Here is a 24,433-nt window from a genome sequence, read left to right as displayed (position 1 = left end):
GTACATATATATACAATGAAATATTACTCAGCAAGAACAAAATCTTGCCATTTGTAACGACACGGATGGACCTAGAGGAGATTATGCTAAGTGAAATAAGTCAGACAGAGAAAGACAAATACCATATGATTTCACTTACATGTGGAGTCTGAAAAACAGACAAACTCATAGATACAGAGAACAAATTGATATTCACCAGGTGGGAGAGGGATTGGGGGGAATGGGTGAAAAGGTGAAAGGGAATGAAAAGTACAAATTTGCATTTATAAACATAGTTATGGGGATGCAAAGCACAGTCAATAATATTGTAATAACCACGCATGGTACTAAATGGGTACCAGATGTATTGGGGTGATCACTTCATAAGGCATGTAATGTCTAATCACTATGCTGCACACTTGAAACTAATATAATATCGTACGTCAACTGTAATTGAAAAATAAATTTTAAAAACATTTCCAACAGGCCCCAACAGGTACAAAATATGGCCTGTGAGGGAGCCATACACGCCCAAAGAACCGATTTATATCAACAGAAACCTGGGGGACATGTGTGTGAACCCAGTAAAGGAATCCCATTGGAAGGAATAAAATGTTGGATCGGACTGAGTTTATCTGTATAAATATAAAGTAGCGTGTGTTATGTAACGTAAATTGAAACGGAGATTCGAGGTGTTCTTGATTCAATGTGTCAGCTCGAGTGGCTGGGAGTGACTCTAAGTCTCTTTAATTGCTTGACTGAAACCTGGACCCAAAAGTAGGCACCCTACAACATTAAAGAAATAGCTTCCCGGGACACAACAAATGATGGGGAAGGTAACACTGGTTTTAAAGACACCCCGCATGGAAGGATAAATGAAAAGGAATGGGGCTTTCTTCTTACCCAGGTCTGAGAGATTCAGGGTTTGTGAGGTCAACCCCTGCCTTTCACACTGATTTCAAGCATGACTAGGGTGGCTCATTTCCCCCAGCCTTGCGTGCCATTTGCAATTTGCAAATCATCTTGCCTGGGGGATGCGGTTAATTTTAATGAGAGATTCTAATGAGTCAGGTAGCAGCTCCAGCAGCTGTTCTTGCACAGTGGAACTAGTCCAGTGAGCATTCTCCCCAGTTCCATGGGCTATGGAGGCCACCAGTTTGCGACTTTTCAGTGTGACACCAAATTTCCTATTTCTGTGCGTTCAAGAAGTTGAAACGTCTTCGTTTGTATGGTGACTTTAATGAACATGCTGGAAGCAGAATCCAGCAGACCATGTGACCCACACCAGCCAGGGCGGAAATAGGAGGGGCCTGGATTCAGCGCCAGTTCTGGGGTTTTCAGCACTCTCCCCACTCCTGTCCCCAGAACGGAACAGTGCTGGAATTTTAGCAGAAAAAAGTCCTATTAATCTAAGGAATAAAATCAGCTGCCTGAATTTTTCTTCTTTTAAGCAGATTCAGGCTCTAAATGTTCTTCATATGCTTAAATTCTGCTTCTTATTTTGAAAAAAAAATCACATGCTTTCTTTTTAAAAATCTCTTAATATAAAGACCTTAGCCCTCAAACGGAGAACAATTATGCTGTCTCATCGTGAATCTAAGAATCTGAATCTCACTGTGGGAACTAAATGAAAAAAAAAATTTTTTTTAAGTGTAGGTGTAAATAGGAAGAGGGAAGTGTTCTGAAAATCATAGCCCAATGTTTACATCATGTATAATATCCATCACATAGTTGATATCACTTTTGTTCCATGAAATTATTCAAGGGGAAAGATTTGGTCTCTTTCTCTGAACTTACATGAAATTTGCCAATTTAATTTTAACTTCTTTTAATCTATCATTTTTATTTTTATTTAGAAAAAAAATCATTGTTTTTTTAATCACACCAATATCATAGTGGAAAAGTTTGGCTATCATACCGAGAGGATGTTAATTCAGCACCTGTTATTTATTTGAAATATTTAATTTTTTAAAGCCTAACTTTTGGTTGTATACCACACCATGTAACCCCAACAATATCCTAATCCCAATTTATCAAATTACTAAATTCAGAGCAATGTACTGCAGTTTTACATTGTCCCCGTTGTAAGGTATAAAAATAGCATTGCCTGCTGCTACCACTGTCCTGGGAGCATGACAGCTTTGCAGGCACAACCTGCTGGTTAATTGCTCAATAAGCCTGCACTGATTTGTGCTATTGCAGCAGTTTTATGCTGGATTTTCCAGTATCAAAGCAGGGTGTGGCCATCCTGTAGAGATAGCAATTATGCAAGTGCAAACTTAGAGAATTCTGCAAACTGAGGCATCCCTTCAAAACAAGTATATTCTATCCGGAGCAATATACTGAATGTATGAATGAATATACACTGAGTGGCCAGATTATTATGATCTCTGAATGCATAACAATCTGGCCACTCAGTATATATATATATATATATGAGGTTTGGTGCATGAATTGGTGCATGGGTGGGGTCCGGCCAGCCTGGCCAGAGGGAGGGGACATGGGCAGTTGGCTGGCCTGCCTGCTGGTCGAACTCCTGGTTGAGAGGACAATTTGCATATTAGCCTTTTATTATGTAAGATATACACTGAGTGGCCAGATTATTACACATTCAGAGATCATAATAATCTGACCACTCAGTGTGTGTGTGTGTGTGTGTGTGTGTGTATCCTATCTAACAAGAGAGTAATATGCAAATTGACCATACCTCTGCCACACCCACAAGCCACACCCATCAGCCAATCAGGAGCGAATATGCAAATAAACCCAACTAAGATGGCTGCGGCCACAAAGAGAGCAGGAGGGAGGCTTGGGTTTCCCTGGTGATGGAGGAAGCCAAGCTTTCCACCTTCCCTTGCCGGCCTAGGCCTCCACTCAATGCTACAAAGTTTCAATGATAGAAGATAAATAAATCCCAACAAAAATGGCGGCAGCCACGGAGCTGGAGAGAGCAGGAGGCTAGGGTTGCCCCCGGCGATGGAGGAAGACAAGCTTCTGCAGCCCTGGCAGGCCTAGGCCTCCACTCCAGGCTACAAAGTTTCAATTGTAGAAGATAAATAAATCCCAGATACCAGAGCCTCCGCTTGGGTCACCGGGGGCATGGCCGGCCTGCAAACCACCACAGGCCCCTCGCCCAGGCCACCCCATGCCCCAAGGGAACCCCCACCCTGATCCGGGACACCCTTCAAGGCAAACCAGCTGGCACCCACCTGTGTGCACCAGGCCTCTATTCTATCTAATAAAAGAGTAATATGCAGGTTGACCATCACTCCAACACACAAGATGGCTGCCCCCATGTGGTCAAAGATCCTGCCCCCATGTGGACACAAGATGGCCACCACAAGATGGCCAGCAGGGGAGGGCAGTTGGGAGGGACCAGGCCTTCAAGGGAGGGCAGTTGGGGGTGACCAAGCCTGCAGAGGAGGGCAGTTGGGGGGGACCCAGGCCTGCAGTGGAGAGCAGTTGCAGGGGACCAGGCCTGCAGGGGAGGGCAGTTAGGGGTGACCAGGCCTGCAGGGGAGGGCAGTTAGGGGCAAACAGGCTGGCAGGGGAGCAGTTAGGCATCAATCAGGCTGGCAGGGGAGTGGTTAGGGGGTGATCAGGCTGGCAGGCAGAAGCGGTTAGGGGCAATCAGGAAGGTAGGCAGGCAAGCAGTTGGGAGCCAGCAGTCCTGGATTGTGAGAGGGATGTCCGACTGCCCATTTAGGCCCGATCCCAGTGGGCAGTCGGACATCCCTTGAGGGGTCCCAGATTGGAGAGGGTGCAGGCTGGGCTGAGGGACACTCTCCCTCCATGCATGAATTTTGTGCACCGGGCCTCTAGTATATATATATTAAACACTTTCCTCAAAGGTGCCTTAATTTTCTTTTGTAAAACATGACAACCTTTATAGTAAATTTCATTGTGTAACAATCATTATGGAATCCTATATAATAAAGAGGTAATATGCAAATTGACCATCACTCCAACACACAAGATGGCTGCCCCCATGTGGTCAAAGATCCTGCCCCCATGTGGACACAAGATGGCCAGCACAAAATGGCCGGCAGAGGAGGGCAGTTGGGGGCGATCAGGCCTGCAGGGGAGGGCAGTTGGGGTGACCAGGCCTGCAGGGGAGGGCAGTTGGGGGTGACCAGGCCTGCAGGGGAGGGCAGTTAGGGGCAAATGGGCCAGCAGGGGAGGGCAGTTAGGGTGACCAGGCTGGCAAGGGAGGGCAGTTAGGGGTGACCAGGCCTGCAGGGGAGGGCAGTTGGGGGCAACCAGGCCTGCAGGGGAGGGCAGTTGGGGGCAACTAGGCCTGCAGGGGAGCAGTTAGGGCAATTGGGCTGGCAGGGGAGCAGTTAGGGGCAATTGGGCTGGCAGGGGAGCGGTTAGGCGTCGATCAGGCTGGCAGGCAGAAGCGGTTAGGGGCAATCAGGCAGGCAGGCAGGCAAGCAGTTGGGAGCCAGCAGTCCTAGATTGTGAGAGGGATGATCCCACTGGGATAGGGCCTAAACGGGCAGTCAGACATTCCTCGAGGGGTCCAAGATTGGAGAGGGTGCAGGCTGGGCTGAGGAACAACCTCCCCCCCCCCCCCGCCCCATGCATGAATTTCGTGTACCGGGCCTCTAGTATTTTATAATAACTTCTCATACACTTGAACAAGTAAAAAGCATTTAAGGTTCACATATGTGACTTTCCTTCAAACTGTTTCTAATCCAATGGCAAGATTCATAAAATGCAAAGATTAGGAGGCTCTTATAAAATATCTAGTTCTTCTTACTTCTAAACATTTTCCATATTTTTTTTTTGGAAATGTTTAGTAATACAATTTAAACACTATTTCCTTTCTTCCTGAATCTCTCTGCCTTGGCAGTTACAATTAGACTAGAGGCCTGGGGCACGAAATTTATGCAATGGGGGGAGGTGTCCCTCAGCCCAGCCTGCACCCTCTCCAATCTGGGACCCCTCGGGGGATGTCCCACAGGGATCAGGCCTAAACTGGCAATTGGACAATCCTCTCACAATCTGGGAGTGCTAGCTCCTAACCACTTGCCTGCCTGCCTGCCTGCCTGCCTGATTGTCCCTAACCACTTCTGCCTGCCTACCTGATTGCCCCTAACCGCTTCTGCCTGCCAGCCTGATCGCCCCCTAACCGCTCCCCTGGAGGCCCTATAGCCCCCTAACTGCTCCTCTGCAGGCCTATTTGCCCCCAACTGCCCTCCCCTGCAGACCTGGTCGCCCCCAACTGTCCTTCCCTGCTGGCCATCTTGTGATAATGTGGGGGCAGCCATCTTGTGAGGGTGTGAGGGTCATATTACCTCTTTATTATATAGGATTTTTTAAATGATTATTATTAAATCAGAAGTTCTTGGTCTTGCTTAATTGCTAAGCATTTTGATGTCTAATCATGTAAGGGCCCCTTTAAATCGCATTTAAATGCCATCTCATGAACTATTTCTCCTCTTTGGGCTGTGGATTCGTGCTCTCTGAGACATTTACTTGAATTATAAGTAGGGTTACCTATAAAGTAGAGGACATCCAGTTACATTTGAATTTCCCATAAACCATGAAAATATTTTTAGTATAAATATGCCCCAAATATTCTATAGGATATACTTATACTAAATTTCTTTTCATGGTTTATGCAAAATTCAAATTTAACTTGGTCATATGTATTTTTAAAACAGCTTTCTTAAGGTATTCACGTATGATAAAATCCCACCACTCTAATTGTACAATTCAATGGTTTTTAGTATAGTAACAGAGTTTTGCAACCATCACCACAATCTACTTTTAGAACATTTTGATCACTCAAAAAGAAGCCCTGCCACCATTATCAGTCACTCCCCATCCCTGCCCCCTTATTCCACAGCCCTAGGCAACCGCTAATTTACTTTCTGTCTTTATAGATTTGTTCATTCCGGACATTTCACGTATGTGGACTCATGCCACACATGGTCTTTTGAGACTGGCTTCTTTCACTTCACATGATTTCGAGATTCCTCCACATTGTATTGTGTATCAGTGCACCGGTACTTTCATTTGCTAAGTCGGCAACCCTAATCCTAAGGCAATGTGGAGGAGAAGCACCCTGCCTCGCACAAGGCCAAGGACTGTTCTCTACCCCCAGACCAGGGCCTGGAGACACTCTCTCACCTTCTTAGCCCTCCTTTGTACTCTCAGCATTGGCCATTCCGGATTTGCAGACCTGGGGTCAGACCTTTCCTCGGGGTAACAGGACTGGGGCCGTTAGAGGAGACGTTGACAAGAATCAGAGGTACAGGTTGGAGAAGGAGCCGGTGCCCCAGTTGGTGGCAGAAAAGACCTGCAACGGCCGAATACACAAAACACACAAGCATCAGGGAGTCGGGCTGGATGTCTGCTTCCACACCCCCTTCTATTTCCTTTAGAACGCCCCTGGATGTCGGTGGACAGCAGATTTCCCCTCTATGAAACACTGGGAGGAAGGCTATACCATAACACAGTGGGATGGGCCCACAATCGGAAGTTCAGGTTGGGCTGGCCTTGGTAGCAACAGCGGACCTGGGGCAGGTGGATGTGATTTGAAGGAACAAAGCAGTTTTGCTGGACAAGTCCAAAGAGCTTGACTTCCCATCTGCCAACGTTGCTCTTCGCCCACGGGGACCCCAGCCCCGACCTTCCCCACACCCCAGCCCCACTCTCCTGCTCATGTGAGCTGCCCTCGGATATGCCACTGAAGACCGAGGCACTGCCTTTGCCCTCCAAGTCCCTCCCACTCGTGGCCTCGGAGAACACTGGTCTGTGGGTGGCAAACCCCCTGGACCTGCTCTGGGGTTCCCCGGTTAGATTACAAAGGAGAAGCTTTAAAACCTCGGCCAACAACTTCGCCAAATGGTTTCTTTCTTTTCTTCTTTCTCTCTCCTTTTTAAAAATATGTTTTTATTGATTTCAGAGAGGAAGGGAGAGGGAGAGGGGGAGAGGGATAGAAACATCAATGATGCGAGAGAATCATGGATCGGCTGCCTCCTGCACGTGCCCTACTGGGAACTAGCCCGCAACCCGGGCCTGTGCCCTGACCAGAATTGAATCCGGGACCCTTCAGTCCACAGGCCGCCACTCCATCCACTGAGCCAAACCGGCCAGGGGTGTCCTTTCTGTCCTTGTGCGACTTCCTCTGCCTTCCTCAGAGGTAGAGAATTCGATTTTCTGATTGGACAGGCCTTAGGAGAAGCTGTGTGACTCGCTCCTGAGGGCGAGCGGGCAGATCCTGCCTCTCTGGGGATGTGAGCAGCAAGTTCAAGGCCCTCTCTGCCTCGCGTGCCAGGATGCCCTGTGCACGCCTGACGGAATGGAGGACAGAGCCCCACGGCCTCCACGTGTGAAGTATGTGTTTCAGACTTGATGTACCTTTCAGCTTAAGCCCCCGCCGAAGCTGCAGGCAGCACCGGGAACGCCCCCGGGGGCCTCACGCTAACACTTCTCTCCCCCGCGGAGAGAGTAACCTGCTCACCCCAAACGTGCTCAGCTGGCAGAGCGAATTTTTATCACATTAAAGAAAAAAAGAGAAAACTAGCCATCACGCTCCAGAAATCATGCAAAGCGGTCTGTGCGAATGCAATGCCTGTCCAACGCATTGCGAGGAACCCAGGGCCTGGCGAACTTGTTCCCAACGTTAGGTTCTTAAGGTGTTTTTCTGTTTGTTTTTTAATTCTCACCCAAGGATATTTTTCCACTGGTCTTTTTTTAGAGAGAGTGAAAAGGAGGTAAGATGAGGGGGGAGAGAGAGAGAGAAACATCAATGACAGAGAGAGACATCAATTGGCTGTCTCCCACTCGCACCCTGACTGCCACCCAAGTGTGTGCCCTTGACTGGGAGTCAAAGCCCTGAACCTTCGGTCTGAGGGCCACTGAACCAAACCAGCTCAATCCTTCAGAGAGAGTGAGGTTCTGCCGACTCCTTGACTTCGGACGTCCGGCCTCCAGAACTCTGAGACAAAGCATTTCTGTCGTTTGAAGCCACCCAGCTTGTGGCACGTAGTTTGGCAGCCCCAGAAACATCGCCAAGGTCCTGCTCTGCCTGGTTCATTCAGCTCATGTCACAGGGGCTTTTGAAATAAGCAGATGCTGTTTGTTGAGTGATTACCATGTTCTGGACAAGCTTCTAAGCATTTTGTCTGGTCCACTTGCTTCGTCTTGACAATAACCTTCTGGCATGGCCATTGCTGTGATGAGAAAATGTTGCAGCTCTGCTGTTACAGATGAGAATATGAGGCAGAAGGAGGAAATGAAGGACCTAGCTCAGGTTCACTTGACGAGTGAATGGTGAAATAAGAAACTGGACTCAGGCAGACTGGTCCCAGGATCATGTTCTACGGCCCACACGATACACATTGGACACTGGATCACCCAAATCAGTTGCTTCCATAGAGTAAACGATCCAGATAATTCACTTAGCCTCACTGTGGATAAATCAGGTCAAAAGTTGGCAAAACAAAATGTGGTGTATTTTATGGTTCTTGGTGATTCTCTGCCACTTACCTTTCACTCTAGCCATAGGGTGCTCGTCATTCATTCGCTACCCATTCCGGCCATTCATTGGTGCCTTTGCAATCATTATTTCCATTTTTCTGGAATGTTCTTCCTGGCTTTGGCGTATTTTAAATTGCATCTTATCTTTCAAGTCACAGCTCACATGCAACAGTGAGGTTAGAAGAACATGCACCTAACCACAGAGCTTCGAAACACGTAACGCAAAAGCCGATAGAACTTAAAAGAGACTTGAGCAAGTGCACCATTTTAGTTGGAGACTATAAGACTCCTCTCTCAGTAATGGAGTTAACTAGTAGTCAGAAAATCAGCAAGGACTTGGAAGAACCGAACACCACCACCAACCCGTTGGACCCAATTTGACATTTAGAGAGCACTCCATCCAACAGCAACGTGACTCCAGGCCCCTGGCCGTCGCTAATGAGACAAGGGGTGAGCAGCTGACCTCATGAGAATATGTGGGGACAAACGAGAGCTGGCGAGGTTCTTCCATTCCCTCCGATGTCGGATGATCTCGAGGTCTGTTGGCTCTTCTCTTTACCAAAGGTGTATATTTAGGACAGTTGCTGATCGTATTAGTTTGGGTTCCAACGAAGCAGACCTGGTGACCCTGAGACAAGTATTCAAGTACAAGCAATGTATTGGGAAGGGTCCCGGGAAACATCTACGGTTAAGTTTGGAACTGAGACGGGGAAAAGATGGCAGCCAAAAAAAGGTGTGTTATCCGGCACACCACTTTGTAGACAACTGGGCCTTCATCCCAGTGGGGAATTCTGGGAGTCCCTGTAGGGGTCTCCCACCCAAAGGGCAAAGGAGCTTTGGCTTGCGTACACCATTGCTGTCAGCCATTGGTGGAGGGCTGCTGGGGTTGGGGTGAGGGCTTCATTCTCCTGCCCGGTTAACATTCTTGGGGAGACAGGCTCTCGAGCCAAAGAAAGGCCTCAGACATCAGAAGTCCTGCGGAGTGTGACAGTGGGAAGGCGGGAGGACAGAGGCGTGGGTCCTCCATCAGGCACTCCCTGGGTAAACTCACCTCCTCTGCAAATAGATACCTAATAAGACAAATTGCACTCCAGGGCTAGACCCACATCAGCGTTAGTCTAGAGCAGTAGATAAACCACAGGTTTGGAGCCAGCCCCACTCGGGTTCAGTTATGATCCCTTCTAGTTAGGTGTTTGGTGACCCTGAGAAAAAGGACCTCAGTCTCAGATTTTCCAGTCCCTCATTTATAGAAGGGTGTGCTGCAGAGGGCTGATGAGGAGAGTAAGGTGTACCTGGCGCAGAGTGGCACCAGAACAGAGATCTAGCCTTCCCCTTCTCCTGGCTTTACGCCAAAACAACTAACGATGGAATCTCAGGCATGAGTGCACCAGGAGCAATTTGTATTGAGGGCATGAGGAAAAGGGAAGAGAACTTTCTGGCATTCCTAAAGTATGCGTGGAGGGAACACCTCTTTGCCCTACTTCCTAGTTTTAAGTTTGAGTGCCCGGGAGAGTGCAGGACAAAAGACAGAAATGTAGGAACTAGGGAGAGAGGCTGTTTCAGTGCAAATATTGGGATCTTGAGTCCCTGAGAGGTCAAAGATATTACCAACATAGTAGCTCACCATCAGCACTGTAGGCCAATGGACTTCTTTTCACATAGATTTGAGTTAGCAAACCCAAGTCCACACCCCGGCTCTGCACTTTTCGGCTGTAACTAAACAATCCGTTGGACTTTATAAGCCTCCGTTTCCTCACCCACAAAATAAAGTCACACATGCTCTCTCTGTTTCGTAAAGGAATTCCATGAAAACTATGTAAACTATAAAGTGGCACCATATAGATAAGAACATGCTATTAATACTTTATGAAGACATGGACGTTGTGACTATAAACATTAGAGAGTATTTCTGAGGGCTTTCTGTCAGGGCACGATCCTCACAGCAACAGGATACTAACATAAAAAACCACCAGACCATATTTTCAATGAAATTAGGTGACACGGTTGACTTAGGAACTTGCTCACACGCTTGGGGGGTCAGCAGCTGCGTGAGGACTTTAAGGGGAAAGGAAGGCGGAGTTCTGATGGTGCAGGAGCAGGGGATGTGCTGATAACTGAGCTCTCCGAAAACAAAACAAAGCAAACAAAAAGCAAACGTCAGAAACCAACGTGACTTGTAGCGTTTGCTGATTTGGGGGTACGCATAGTCCACCATAGTTATCAGTACTGACGAAATCAACGCGGCGGCTGGTTCTGGATTCTCTTGCGTCCCTATATCCAGTTCGATCGCTGAGCTAACAAGCGGTTGGTTGTTAATTTTGGAGTTCCATCCACATAACTGTCTTTAGTCAGGTACAAGGACAGCTCTGGTCACGCACATCTAAGTTACCTCATGGCCACTGATGGCTGTCCCCTGAGCGCTGTGCGAGGCACTGGAGATGAAAGAATTGAAGAAGAAAGAGCTCCTGTGCAGTGGGAGAAAACACACCCTTTAAAACGCCACAAGATGGCCGAAACCGGTTTGGCTCAGTGGATAGAGTGTTGGCCTGGGGATTCAAGGGTCCCGGGTTCGATTCCGGCCAAGGGCATGGACCTTGGTTGCGGGCACATCCCCAGTAGGCAGCTGATTGATGTTTCTCTCTCATCGATGTTTCTAACTCTCTATCCCTCTCCCTTCCTCTCTATAAAAATCAATAAAACATATTTTAAAAAAATAATAACGGGAAAGGAGCAAAAGGAAGGCCAGACGTTAGAGGCATGTCATTTGGGCAGCTTCACCAGGGAGCTGCAGTTTCACTCTCCCCAGGGGAAGACCGGCCCCCTCCCCGCAGATCACCAACAAGGGGAGATAGAAGCCTGCGCAGCCAAGTCCGATGGCATAGGGGAGGTGCTTGCTGCCAATCACACCTGGGAACAGAGATCATTGGCCGGAGGCAGCAGGGCCAATGCAAGCCTGTGACCATTGGGGACATATAATCCCCCCACACAGGAGCTCGCCCTCCTGGCGCTCTGGTTCCCTGGCTCTGCTCCGGCCCCTGTTCCCTCCACCGCCATGTGGCCCTGCAGACCCCAACGGCAATGGACCGATGGGCTGCCGCGGGGAACATGAGCTAAGCCAGCCCGGTGCAGACGGTGCAACATGGCGCGAAAACGCTGGGCCACGGCCTTCGTTCCAGCCGTTCTGAAGTCACAGCTGCACTTCCGTGGTGGGACCCAGGGAAATGGGACCTTGGAAGCTCAGGGGTGTAATTCCACAGAAATGAAGCGTTCTACAATACCGCGCCTCCTGTGGGGCCTCTAGAAATTCTTAATCCAGCAGCACCCAAGGACCCCCCTTTCCCCAGCAACTGGTGGGGATCAGGAGCCCTCCCCACCTACAACACTTCCACCAGAAGGGGATTTCAGGGTCTCATTTCTAGACCATGGGGCCTTTCCAAGTCACAGTGCAGTGCTAGTCCCCTGAGTAGAACGTCCCGAGTAGGAAGGGAGAGTGCAGTGCGGGGATGTGACCTGGACAGTCCCACCCTCACCCTGGAGCACTGCCCAGCTGCCACACCCCTCACCTCCTCGGGACTGTCCAGGCCACTAAGGAGCAGGCCAGCACAGGACCCATCCCTGACTCTCTTCCCACTGCTGCTGGAATGTGTGCCTTTAAAAGTAACGTTCATCACCTGAAACACCAATCGGGAAGAATGTATGTCCCCCTATGTTCATAGCAGCACCATCTACAATAGCTAAGATCTGGAGACCGCCCAAGTGCCCATCAGGAGATGAGTGGATAAAAAGCTGTGACATTTACACCCTGGAATACTATGCAGCTGTAAAAAAGAAGGATCTCTTACCCTTTGAGACACCATGGAGGGACCTGGAGAGTATTGTGCTAAGTGAAATAAGCCATTCAGAGAAAGATATGTATCACATGATCTCACACATATGTGGAATCTAATGAACAAAATAAATTGATGAACCGAGTAGATCCAGAAACATAGAAGCATGGAACAGACTGAAGAATCTGAGAACGGCAGGGGTTGGGGGAGGGGTGGAGAGTGATTAACAGGGGAACTTATATGCATACAAGAGGCCAAGTGCATGAAATTTGTGCACGGGGCGGGGGGTGTCCCTCAGCCCAGCCCACACCCTCTCCAATCTGGGACACCTCAAGGGCAGTCGGACATCCCTCTCACAATCCAGGACTGCTGGCTCCCAACTGCTCACCTGCCTGCCTTCCTGATTGCCCCTAACCGCTTCTGCCTGCCAGCCTGATCACCCCCTAACCACTCCCCTGCCAGCCTGTTTGCCCCCAACTGCTCTCCCCTGCAGGCCTGGGTCCCCCCTAACTGCCCTTCCCTGCAGGCCCGGTCACCCCCAACTTCCCTCCTCTGCTGGTCTGATCTCCCTTAACTGCCCTACCCTGCTGGCCTGATCGCCAACAACTGCCCTCCCTTGCAGGCCTGGTCCCTCCCAACTGCCCTCCCCTGCTGGCCATCTGTGGCGGCCATCTTGTGTCCACATGGGGGCAGGATCTTTGACCACATGGGGACAGCCATCTTGTGTGCTGGAGTGATGGTCAATCTGCATATTACTCTTTTATTAGATAGGATAGAGGCCTGGTGCATGGGTGGGGGCCAGCTGGTTTGCCCTGAAGGGTGTCCCAGATCAGGGTGGGGTTCCGTTGGGGCATGGGGTGACCTGGGCGAGGGGCCTGTGGTGGTTAGCAGACTGGCCATGCCCCCGAGTGACCGAAGTGGAGGCCCTGATATCTGGGATTTATTTATCTTGTACAATTGAAATTTTGTAGCCTGGAGTGGAGCCAAGCCTTCTGCTCGCTCTGTGGCGGCAGCCATTTCTGTTTGGATTTATGTATCTTCTATAATTGAAACTTTGTAGCCTTAAGCGGAGGCCAAGGCAGGCCAGGGCTGCAGAAGCTTGGCTTCCTCCATCGCCGGGGGCAACCCTAGCCTTCTGCTCTCTCCAGCTCCATGGCTGCGCCATTTTTGTTGGGATTTATTTATCTTCTATAATTGAAACTTTGTAGCCTTGAGTGGAGGCCTGGGCTGGCCAGGGTGTGCGGAAAGCTTGGCTTCCTCCATCGCTGGGGAAACCCAAGCCTCCCTCCTGCTCTCTCCGTTGCTGCAGCCATCTTGGTTGGGTTAATTTGCATACTCACTCCTGATTGGCTGGTGGGCATGGCTGGTGGGTGTGGCTGGTGGTTGTAACGGACTGGTGGTTAATTTGCATATTACTTTTATTAGATAGTATATGCATAGCCCATGGACACAAACAATAGTGTGGTGCAGGCCTGGGAGGGGCGGGTGCAGGGGGGACAGGGTCAATGGGTGGGGGGGGGGAAGGGGACTTCTGTAATACTTTCAACAATAAAGACAAATTAAAAATAAATAAATAAAATAAAAGTAATGTTTATCATTTTTTTCTTAATAGAAAAGAACACATGTACTATAGAAAACACTTTAAAACAGGAAAAATGAAGAAAACAAAATCACCTCTAATCCAATAATCCAAGAGGAGAGTTGGTGAGTGCCGGCCTGGTCCTCTCCTTGGGTGTGAGTCTGTGTAGCGTTCGTCTTGGTTTGTCCCACGGACCAGCGTCACACCCACGTACTGTTCAATACTTACGTGTTCCTCAACAACATATCGCGCCCATCTCCCGTGTTATTAAAGATTTCTCTGTGCCCAGAGCTATATGTTCGGAATAAAGGCGAATCCGCCAGGGAGGAGGGCCCTTCTTACAAAGAGAGAGTTGTCTGCTGGGTGCAGGCCCCGCGGGGAGCGCTGAGGACCTGCCAAGCCAAACAGCAGAGAAGAATGAAGGAGGACATGGGTGGGGCGGCTCCCCTGGGAGCGGAAATGCCAGGGGCGCCCAGTTTGCCAGGAGGCCTTGCCACCCACCTGCCTCTCACCCGCCGCCTGCTCTTCCGTGCTGGTGTCTGTCCATGGAAGCTTCTCACTTGCCCTCAGTGGGCAGCTGAGGCCGAGGCAGGGGGGCTGGCGGGGGCCGGGGGGAGGAGGGGCTGAGGGAGCGGGGTGCAGGAGCTCAGGGGGACAGGGCCCTGCAGACCCAGGCACCTTCAGGTGGCGGCAGTGTCAGCTTTCTCCCCTGACCATGTTTCCTTCCGGGAAGAAGCTGTGGATGTGATGCTGCCTCCCTCCCAGGTGAAGGCGCTTGGCCCGGATGCCTGGGCAATGCCGGGGCAGGGGGGGGGGGGGGGAGGGGGGCCGCGGGCTGGGAAATGCAGCCGCTGGGCCGCCTTCTCCGAGTGGCTGCGCCCTGTTTAGAAGAGAGGGGGTCACGAGCAGGGCAGACGTTCCCTCGGGGCTGTGAAGGCCCCCCACAGCCCGGCCAGCGGGCGGGGCCCTGGGGCCAAGGCAAGGGCGCTGCACCGGGTGGGAGTGGGGGACACACTCAACCAGCAGGGGCTCCTGAAGCCTTTACAGCTAAGTCCACGGGAGCCTTTTCCTTCACAGCTGGGTTCCCATCTTACAGCATAGAGGCTCATTGTCCTGCAGTCACCCAGCCTGTCGGACCACTTTGGAAACCACTTTGGAAATTTCGTTCTGCTCCACAAAGCAGAGCCCTCCCCACTCCGGTCCTGGGTGGTGGGGGGTTTTCCATGCCCGGGAGCCCAACCGCGTGCACAGGGGCAGCTGGTCTGTTTTCCAGGCGGGAGACCAGGCCACACGGGGCAGAAAGGCCCTGCCTGCCCAGGGCCCAGACGTGGCCTGGAGGACAGTCTGCACTCCCGGAAAAGGAAGGTCCTGGTGGGTCGTTCTGTGTGTATTGACAGATGCTCTCCTTGGACCAGGCTCCTGAGCCCACTGCTCTCTGGCCTGACCTTGGCCTTCCCTCCCTGTCCTTGGAGAATCCCATTTGAGTAAGAGTCCTTGGTCTCTGACCACCCTGGTCGCCTTCAGCAAGCCCCCCTGCCCATCCACCGAGTCCTCCCTGCTCCTCAGCTGTAAGTCCTCGCTGTAGTCGGAGTGAGTCCCCTCTCTCCCTACAAACCCCCAGGCAGTGACCCCTCTGCCACACTCCTTAGCAAGTGTCCTGAATAATGTTTGTCTGTGTGCGCTGAGAAACTCTTCCGCCAATGCGTACCTGTTTTTAAAGATTTCGTGTAAAATAACCGATTAAACGTAATTCCATCTTTCCTTCATGTCAGGCTCCTGCACTGACTCATTCGGAACATCTGTAACATTGTAGTTATTGGGGCTGAAACGGGATTTTTGGACTGGAACCCGGATTCTTTGTCCGCCGGAGTGGAAGAATGAATCCACGGACAGAGGTGGTATAGCAAAGGTGGAGATTTACTGAAGAACAAGTACAGGCTCCCCCGTGGGGAGAGGGAGAGTCCCACAGAACGGACTCCACTGGGGAGGGGGAAAGGGTCCCACCGACTTCCTGTTTCCATGGTTTAAAAAGGCTGCCGGTCCTGTGTCCTGACATCCCCGCTGATTGGTCAACATTCCCTTTCGAATTGGTTACTACAGTGATGCCTGAGGCCCTCCTCCCTCCTTCCATTCCTTCTGGGCTTTCTTCCTGCTTCTTCATTTTGTGAATATAGACCTTTCTTGGCTCCTTCCAGGTCCCTTGTCTTACGGAAACATACCTGGTGCCTCTCCTTGTGTTATGGAGATGTACCTTCTCCCAGTCTGTAGCCCTGTGTTTTCCATGGACCCCAATTCTAAGACTTCCCTAAACCTGCCTATATTCCCCTAAAGTTCCTGTTTCAGGGTCACTGAAGGAGGAACGCAGGAGGCTGAAAGGGGTGAAGAACTGTGAAGTGATTAGGTCATCTGGAAACCCGAGGGGCTGAGCCCCCACATGGCGTAGGCACCCAGGGATGGGGAGTCAGAGTTTTTGAAGAACTATAGGCGAGCTTTTCAGAGGGGCCTTCTCTGGGCAAGACCGGAGGGGAAAGGTCCTGGTCTTAGCAAATGGAATGTGGTCTAAGTCAGTGGTCGGCAAACTCATTGGTCAACAGAGCCAAATACCAACAGTACAACGATTGAAATTTCTTTTGAGAGCTAAATTTTTTAAACTTAAACTTCTTCTAACGCCACTTCTTCAAAATAGACTTGCCCAGGCCGTGGCATTTTGTGGAAGAGCCACACTCAAGGGGCCAAAGAGCCGCACGTGGCTCGCGAGCCGCAGTTTGCCGACCACTGGTCTAAGCGTAAGGGAATGTCGCACAATAATCTAATGTTTCCCAGGGGAGGGGCTCTCGATTCGATTTTCTTATCAGACCTAACAGTAGCATTGATTTTAAGGGCAAGGTTGATAAAGGTTTGCAGGACTGGGTGCCTGCTAACAGTCTGTCGAGCTGTCTTCTTGGTTTCATTGTTCCAGCTGGAGTTCCTTGTAAATTTGATTTTCGAAGCGGAAGCTTTAAAAGGTGGGCGCTGCAGGTGTGACCCTGTTCCCACGAAGCCAGGTGGGGGCACTGGTCTCCCTCGGAGACCTAAGAAGTCGGAGCCATCACGTCCCACCAACCCCACATCCCTGTCTCCAGCCTTCCTTTCACGATTATTTCACAGAAAAGGCGGAAACGGGGAAGACAAACTAAACCAAAGCTCCTGAGCTGCATTAGAGAGAGCTGCAGGCACCACCTCGGTGCTCTGAAAACTCTGAAGAGGAAGAATTGAGTTACCAAGAACTCTATTTTAGGCGACTTAACAGATCTAATAGACGAGGGGGAGAGTTTCTACACAAAATAACTGTAGCCAATGAATGCAGAAGAGCATTTTCAAGTTACATTCTGCAACTTCTAATGAGTTGATGCAGACTATTGCGAGATGGCTGTTCAGCTGAATCTTGTCCTAAAGGGACTAGGCTGTCATCCTGGAGCCCACTGCGGCGCGGCAACCAGACCTGTGTGTGGCGGTAGGACGCGTAGCATGCCATCTGAGATGTAACTGCAGAAAGCAAAGGCAGGCAGGAACCCCGGCACGCAGGCACGCTGTGCTTCCTGACTCCAGTCCACAGCAAACACGGGGACAGGGACATAGGCCCAGGGACTCCCTGGGAAGAATCAGCCGCCACCAGAATGTGGAAAAGTTCAAAGAATGACTCCACGTCAACACCTCAATGACAAGGAATGAAAGGGAGAAGAGCCCTAACCGGTGTGGCTCAGTGGATAGAGCGTCAGCCTGTGGACTGAAGGGTCCCAGGTTCAATTCTGGTCAAGGGCATGTACCTTGGTTGCGGGCACATCCCCAGTAGGGGGTGTGCAGGAGGCGGCTGATCGATGTTTCTAACTCTCTATCCCTCTCCCTTCCTCTCCGTAAAAATCAATAAAACATATTTTTTTAAAAAGAAAAGGGAGAAGGGACTGTCCTATAGTAAATGAAACTTTAAAAAGACTTGGGAAGACATATTGATGGACCTTGTGTGGATGCTGATTCAAACAGGCCAACTACAAAAGACTGCCGAGTCAGGAAAATTGGGTCTATAGTGGGACTTAGACACAGTAAGGAATGATCGGTGATTTATCAATAATGCATTGTGGCTACCTTTTTAAGACGTCCTTTTATTTACGGGTGAAAGCATATAACCAGGGAATAGGTGTAGGTACAAGACCATGTAGACGGCCAAGTATCAACAACTACCAGAGCTGAGTACAAGCACCTAAGTGTGTTAGTCCCTAGTGTTCTGTACGTTTGGAAGTTTTCACAGTAAAAAATGAAATGCAGTAAAGGAAGTTTTTACGGTAAAAAATGAAATGCAGTAAAGGATGGCAGTCAGGGTGGAGAAGACACGGCAAATGTGGTGTGAGCAGCGAACAGCTCTGATAAAAACCATCACGGGCTCCTCCGTCCTGTGCCCACAGAATTCTGCATTTCCTCTCCAACACAGGGCTTCTTTTTCCTGTTAAAATTGGTTTTGGGATTCGCCCTTTGTTGAGACACGGATGGTCAATTATCACCCAACAGCGAACATTTTTCAAACGGTAATCTCCAATCTGATGAGCATAATAAAGCTAAAGAGAGACAGCTTCATCCCCAAGTCCTCCAATTCCAACAGAGCAAGCCCCTCCCAGAAACAGCGGCAGGGACAGCAGCTGCATCCTTTCCGTCCAGAGTTTCATTCCTCCCCCCCCCCCCCCGATTCTCTTATCACGGAACGTGACCCTCTGGGGCAGGAAAAACAGGCCGGCTTCACTCAGCAGGGGCAGGTCCGGCGACACGGGAAGCACAGGGGCAGGTCCGGCGACACGGCGCCCGGCGCTGGCAGGTGGACGCCTGCCAACACAGCCCTCATCACCAGGAAGTACTTCCTTCATTTGTTTGTTCTGCAAACATGTATGTGCCCCCCAAGCTCAGCTCACATCACAGGACCCGTCAGGATGATGGGAATGCGTTTCCCGACAAGAGAAACACCGAGTAACTGCGTGATGGATATGAAACAGCTCCAACATCCTCCCGCAGGAAGAAGGCCTGCCTCCCGCTGCCTCCTCACTCCCAGCCTGCGGTCCCTCCACTGTGGCTCCTGCTATTACATCATGAAAACACTCAGACATATTGACGAGTACAGTGAAACGAGGCCCCCACGCCCCTTTTGCCCACCTTTCACAGGTGTCAACATTGCCCAACTCTTTTCTACACATTTCTCCCAACCTGCTTTGCCTCGTGTCTGTTTCCGGAGCCCTTGAAAGTAAATCCGACACCCCCTTAGCCTCCCGTCTCCCGCCCGCTTCCGGGGCGCTGGTCACCCCGTGCGGAGGTTTACACGCGGTCTCCTCTGGGCCATGGGTCTTCAGGAACGGGTCCCTTCATGGCTTCAGCAACCAGCGCCGAACCGGGCCCCTGGTAGGCGCTCCAGACACTCCCGCTGCTGTGGGCCAACCGCATGAGCGACCGCCCAGAAGTGCCCGGCCAGGCCCTTCCCGGGTTCCCGACCCTCTGAAACCACCCAAGAGCGCTTGTTGTTCTAGACCAGTGGTCGGCACGCTCATTAGTCAACAGCCAAATAGCAACAGGACAACGATTGGAATTTCTTTGGAGAGCCAAATTTTTTAAACTTAAACTTCTTCTAACGCCACTTCTTCAAAATAGACTCGCCCAGGCCGAGGTATTTTGTGGAAGAGCCACACTCCAGGGGCCAAAGAGCCGCATGTGGCTCGTGAGCCGCAGTTGGCCAACCACGGTTCTAGGCCATCTGTCTTGCAGCAATAGATAACCAGGACATCAAGCAAGTCACTTAGTCTCTCCATGCCTCAGTTTCCACATCTTTAAAAGGGGGCAGTAACAGTACCTACACCACACTGGGCTTTTACTAGTATTAAATGAGGTAAGCACACCACCACTGGCAGGTTGCAGCTCTCAACACATGCTGGTGACCACCACCTGGGAACACGGTTAGAAATCCTGACCAGCTGAACACAGCCGGTCGTCACCAGTCCTCTGCCAGGCGTTCTGATTTAGGATGAGGGTGCGTCCCGTAGATGAGAATCAACCTCCAGGTTGCTGTGGGTTTGCATTCTCTCAATGGCTGGGGAGAAGATAGAATTTACCATACTTTGCGTGGCGCGCACACCCTGAAACGGGGTGTGCACGGCAGTTCTGACGTGGGTCCCGCCCCCCACACCCGTGAAACACTTTAGGAAGCAGAAACAGTTGGGCCCTGAGACCGCTTCTCTATTCTGAGCGGAAGGGAAGGTTCCTCCCAGATTTGATCTTGGAAGAAAACCTGACTATGACTCTGCTAGGACCCCCTTTGCCCTTCCATGGAAACATGGGATCTTGTCCTTCCTGGGAATTGTAGGCAGCTGTTTGCCTACGTGAGAGGATGGCTGTGGAGCTCATCGGAGGCAGGCGTGAGGATAGCTGGCTGGGAAAGTTTCAGAACAAACGCACAGCCAGACGACACCCACCTCCGTGCTTGGTGTCCTGTACTCATTCGTGCAGCCATCTCTGATCACAAACGTCGCGCCCACCTGCTTCTGAAAGTTAGTGGTTGCTGCTTATTCACGTCACATTGGAGAGCACACTCCACCTCGAAGGTTTTTCACCCGAGCAGCCAGGACACCTCAGGGCCTATTCTGGGCTTTTGGTCAAGAGGGGAGATTCCGCCAGGTGTTTGCTGGGACTGCCTGTGTGAACCATCACCTCAAGAGTACGAGCTTACCTTTCCCATTTGCCGGGTTTTGTCCTTAAACGTGCTGTCTCTCATGCAATGCCAGTGTGAAATTTCAACTGGGCCTTCTTAGCAGTATCATGGGGAGAAAAGCAACTGGAAGACTTTTAATGTTGTGGGTGGAGCTGTAACAATAGCAACTATAAGACGTTTAATGTTGTGGGTGGAGCTGTAACATGGGCCAGGAAAGAAAGGACTCAGTTAAAGCCGAAGTCAAGACTCTTTCCTTCAAGTGACGCGAGACGCCGAAAGCAGTGGGTCCCCTGCCCTGTACCGCCTGGCGCCAGGGCACAGCCGTGTCGGACTGAGCTCAAAGTGAATGAGAGATACCTGCAGGCGCCGTGAAAGAGAACACGTTTATTTACACCACGTTGCCTTTTTACAACTCCCACACGTTTAAATAATCCACATTTCTAGGAAATCAGGTAGTTTTAAATTAAAATATTTAAACAAAGAGATTTCACAATGTGATTTTTATTTACAGGAATTTTCAAGAACCTGAATGGTTGTTTTTAAGCTGCACAACATAACAGAAAGCTCTTACTTAGACCCTGAATCTTCTAAAAACTTCTCTGTTCAGGGGATTATGCTGACGATCAGGCCCTTACAGATAGGAGTCTCACTAACACAGACACAAACCCGCCCGCAGACGAGCCTCTGACATGACTGGATGGTAAGCAAAGCCACGTGTTAGACAGCTTAGACTGCTCCGCCGAAAGCTGTCGGGAAGTCTTCCGGATCGGTCACGGCTGGCTTCCCAGTTCTGTGTCCACACCGTGAGCACACACTGACTTGTGAGGATGACCACCTGGGTGAGCCCCCGTGGCCTGCGGGGGATGGAGAGCTCTCCCCTCCCGTCCACTCCTGTGAGGGCTGGGTTTCCTGACGCTGCACATGCACATCACTTCCGTTGAAAAGAATTTACTACTCACCAATGACTTTCAACAACAATGGTCTGACAGCTGTCACGTTGCAATGACAGATTTCAAAGATTTATTAGTGAAACTATACAGAGGACAGGCTTTGCTAATCACTTATGCACGAGTGCCTCTGAATAGTTGGTATAACATCCATTAAAAAATAAAGACTAATGTTCCCCACGATCAACGCTACAGCTCAAATGAAACCCTCAGGGAGCTCTGTCCAGCGTCTGCGAGCACGGCCCGGCCTGGCGTGAAGGTCACGCAGCGGCGATGGAGGCGTCGTCCCCGAGCCGGCCCTGTGGCTTCAAAGTGGGAAAACAAGATAGTTCAGAGTAATAGTGACCCGCCAGCTCTCTTAATTGAAAAGATTTTTAAGTTCTTGGAACTGTTCACAAAAACAGTATAAACATGTGCGAGGACCAAAATAAAATGTATTTGCCTTTCATCTCGGCTTTTCTTCACTTGAACCTGGGGTTGGGAACGACGTGCTAGGTCCCCTGTTCCTTCTGACCCCTGTACACGCCACGGCAACTGCATGCTAGGTCCCCTGTTCCTTCTGACCCCTGCACACGCCACAGCAACTGCATGCTAGGTCCCCTGTTCCTTCTGACCCCTGCACACGCCACAGCAACTGCGTGCTAGGTCCCCTGTTCCTTCTGGCCCCTGCACACGCCACAGCAACTGCATGCTAGGTCCCCTGTTCCTTCTGACCCCTGCACACGCCACGGCAACTGCATGCTAGGTCCCCTGTTCCTTCTGACCCCTGCACATGCCATGGCAACTGCATGCTAGGTCCCCTATTCTTCTGACCCCTGCACACGCCACGGCAACTGCATGCTAAGTCCTCTGTTCCTTCTGACCCCTGCACACACCACGGCAACTGCGTGCTAGGTCCCCTGTTGCTTCTGACCCCTGCACACGCCACGGCAACTGCGTGCTAGGTCCCCTGTTCCTTCTGACCCCTGCACACGCCATGGCAACTACGTGCTAGGTCTCCTGCTCCTTCTGACCCCTGCAGACGCCATGCAACTGCGTGCTAGGTCCCCTGTTGCTTCTGACCCCTGCACACGCCATTGTAACTGCGTGCTAGGTCCCGTTCCTTCTGACCCCTGCACACGCCATTGTAACTGCGTGCTAGGTCCCGTTCCTTCTGACCCCTGCACACGCCATTGTAACTGCATGCTAGGTCCCCTGTTCCTTCTGACCCATGGAGACACCCTAGCTGTTCAGGTACCTCCACCAGCTGACCCCACCTCAGCCACCTGGTATTCTAGGGCCACTGCCAATCTATAAGCACTGTTGGTGGGGCAGAGGGTATATGAGAAATCTCTAACTTCCTCTCAATTTCGTTGTGAATCTACAACTAGACACTAGAGATCTAAAATCATGAATATGGCTTTTCTGTTTTAAACAATCTAATGTATGGAATAGGATAGAAGCTTGGAAGGGTTAATAAAGCAATTTTTCTGCAGATGCAAAAAAGTGTGAAACCTAGAAAAATAAAAGCTAGAACAATTATGAAGGACACGTGAGCAGAAACTGATTTGTAATTTGCCAAGTCCCAGGTAACAGAAACAAGGCCAGTGCCCCCAAACTTGACAGACAGCAAAAAGGAAACTGCAATGGAACCTGCCATTCCCCAGCGGGCACCGACGGGGAAGAAGAGAGATCACACACTGAGAACACCACACTGCGGGGGCACAGACGCCCTGGGGGCAGCCTCGGCTTCAGGCACCGCGAGTGCTGGGAGGCGAAGCGCGAGCTACACAATCCACCTGTGTGGCCACCTCACTGTCACACCCTAGGACCACCCACATGGTTTTCTACTGCGGGACCTGGAGTCCATCAGAACATTAAACCACAGTACAGTGCCCAACAGACGGCCATTTTCAGAAAAGACCCGACCTATATAACTTTATTAACCAATGTCACCCAGTAAGTTCAATTAAAAAAAGACTCCAATTCGGTATTACACAGTTAAACTGAGAGAATTAGGAGAAATCAGTGATTGTATTTTGAAAGTTAATCCGTTTTGATTAAAAATTAGTTACAAATTAACTATAATTTAAAAACATACTTTGTGAAAGCCAAAGGAAAAAAAACACACTTAAGGATACTATAAAGATAAATCATTTACCTAAGGGAATAAACATTTTTAAAATTAGATTCTATAAATATAGTAACTTTATAGAAATGAATAGCAATTCTGCCAAATTCATAGGGTAAAAATCAAAACTATCACTGTTAGTCTCAAATTATTGTTTAGCGATATTTACATGAAAAAAAATCTTTTGTTTGTTTTCGGGACAGTATATTTAAAAGGCAGGAGCTGTCTAAGCCTCACCTTGACAAAAATACTGGTCGGTATGAAACGCCGGAGCAGCTGGTTTGTGAAGTTAGGAAATCTAAGCAAGTTGATGTGGAGAGATGGCAGCTGTTGGTATCCGGCCATGAGAGGATAGAAGTTGTATAACATTTCCTGTTCGGTGCCAGGTAGGATCCGTAATCGAATCTAAACCACAAAATGTCATAGATAATCAATACACAAACCTGCAATATCTTTGTTGTCACCCCTAGAATATTTACAAATGTTTGGACACCCAAATCTCTCTGGTGAATATTTTCTCTCTCCTATTCCATCTTCCACAGATTCCAAAAGGTAAGGCTGAATTAGTACCACATGGATTATACATGTGTAAAACACATGTGCAGGAGCCCGGCAGGTGTGGCTCAGTAGTGGAGCATCGACCAACACACCGAGAGGTCCCCAGCTGGATTCTGGGTCAGGGCACATGCCCGGGTTGCAGGCTCAATCCCCAGTAGGGGACGTGCAGGAGGCAGCCGATCAATGATTCTCTCACATCTCCCATTGGTGTTTCAATCTCGC

The 24,433-nt window shown here is 50.1% G+C and overlaps 1 protein-coding gene across 1 annotated transcript in view; it reads right to left on the bottom strand.

The window, feature by feature from the left end:
• Window positions 1-20,965: 20,965 nt before the first annotated feature.
• The window catches only part of TRAPPC11 (trafficking protein particle complex subunit 11), a 36,578-nt gene continuing 33,110 nt past the window's right edge, over window positions 20,966-24,433 (bottom strand). The window contains exons 29-30 of the mRNA XM_080662981.1: window positions 23,891-24,058; window positions 20,966-21,848 (exon numbers count right to left, since the gene is read on the bottom strand). Of these exons, the coding sequence (XP_080519107.1) occupies window positions 21,804-21,848; window positions 23,891-24,058 (213 nt within the window). The 3' untranslated portion in view covers window positions 20,966-21,803. The remainder of the gene's footprint in view (window positions 21,849-23,890; window positions 24,059-24,433) is intronic.

The sequence above is a fragment of the Plecotus auritus genome (genome assembly GCF_963455305.1).
Source record: "Plecotus auritus genome assembly, chromosome: 3".
Taxonomy (NCBI): Eukaryota; Metazoa; Chordata; class Mammalia; order Chiroptera; family Vespertilionidae; genus Plecotus; species Plecotus auritus.
This window is presented reverse-complemented; position numbering and strand designations above follow the sequence as displayed.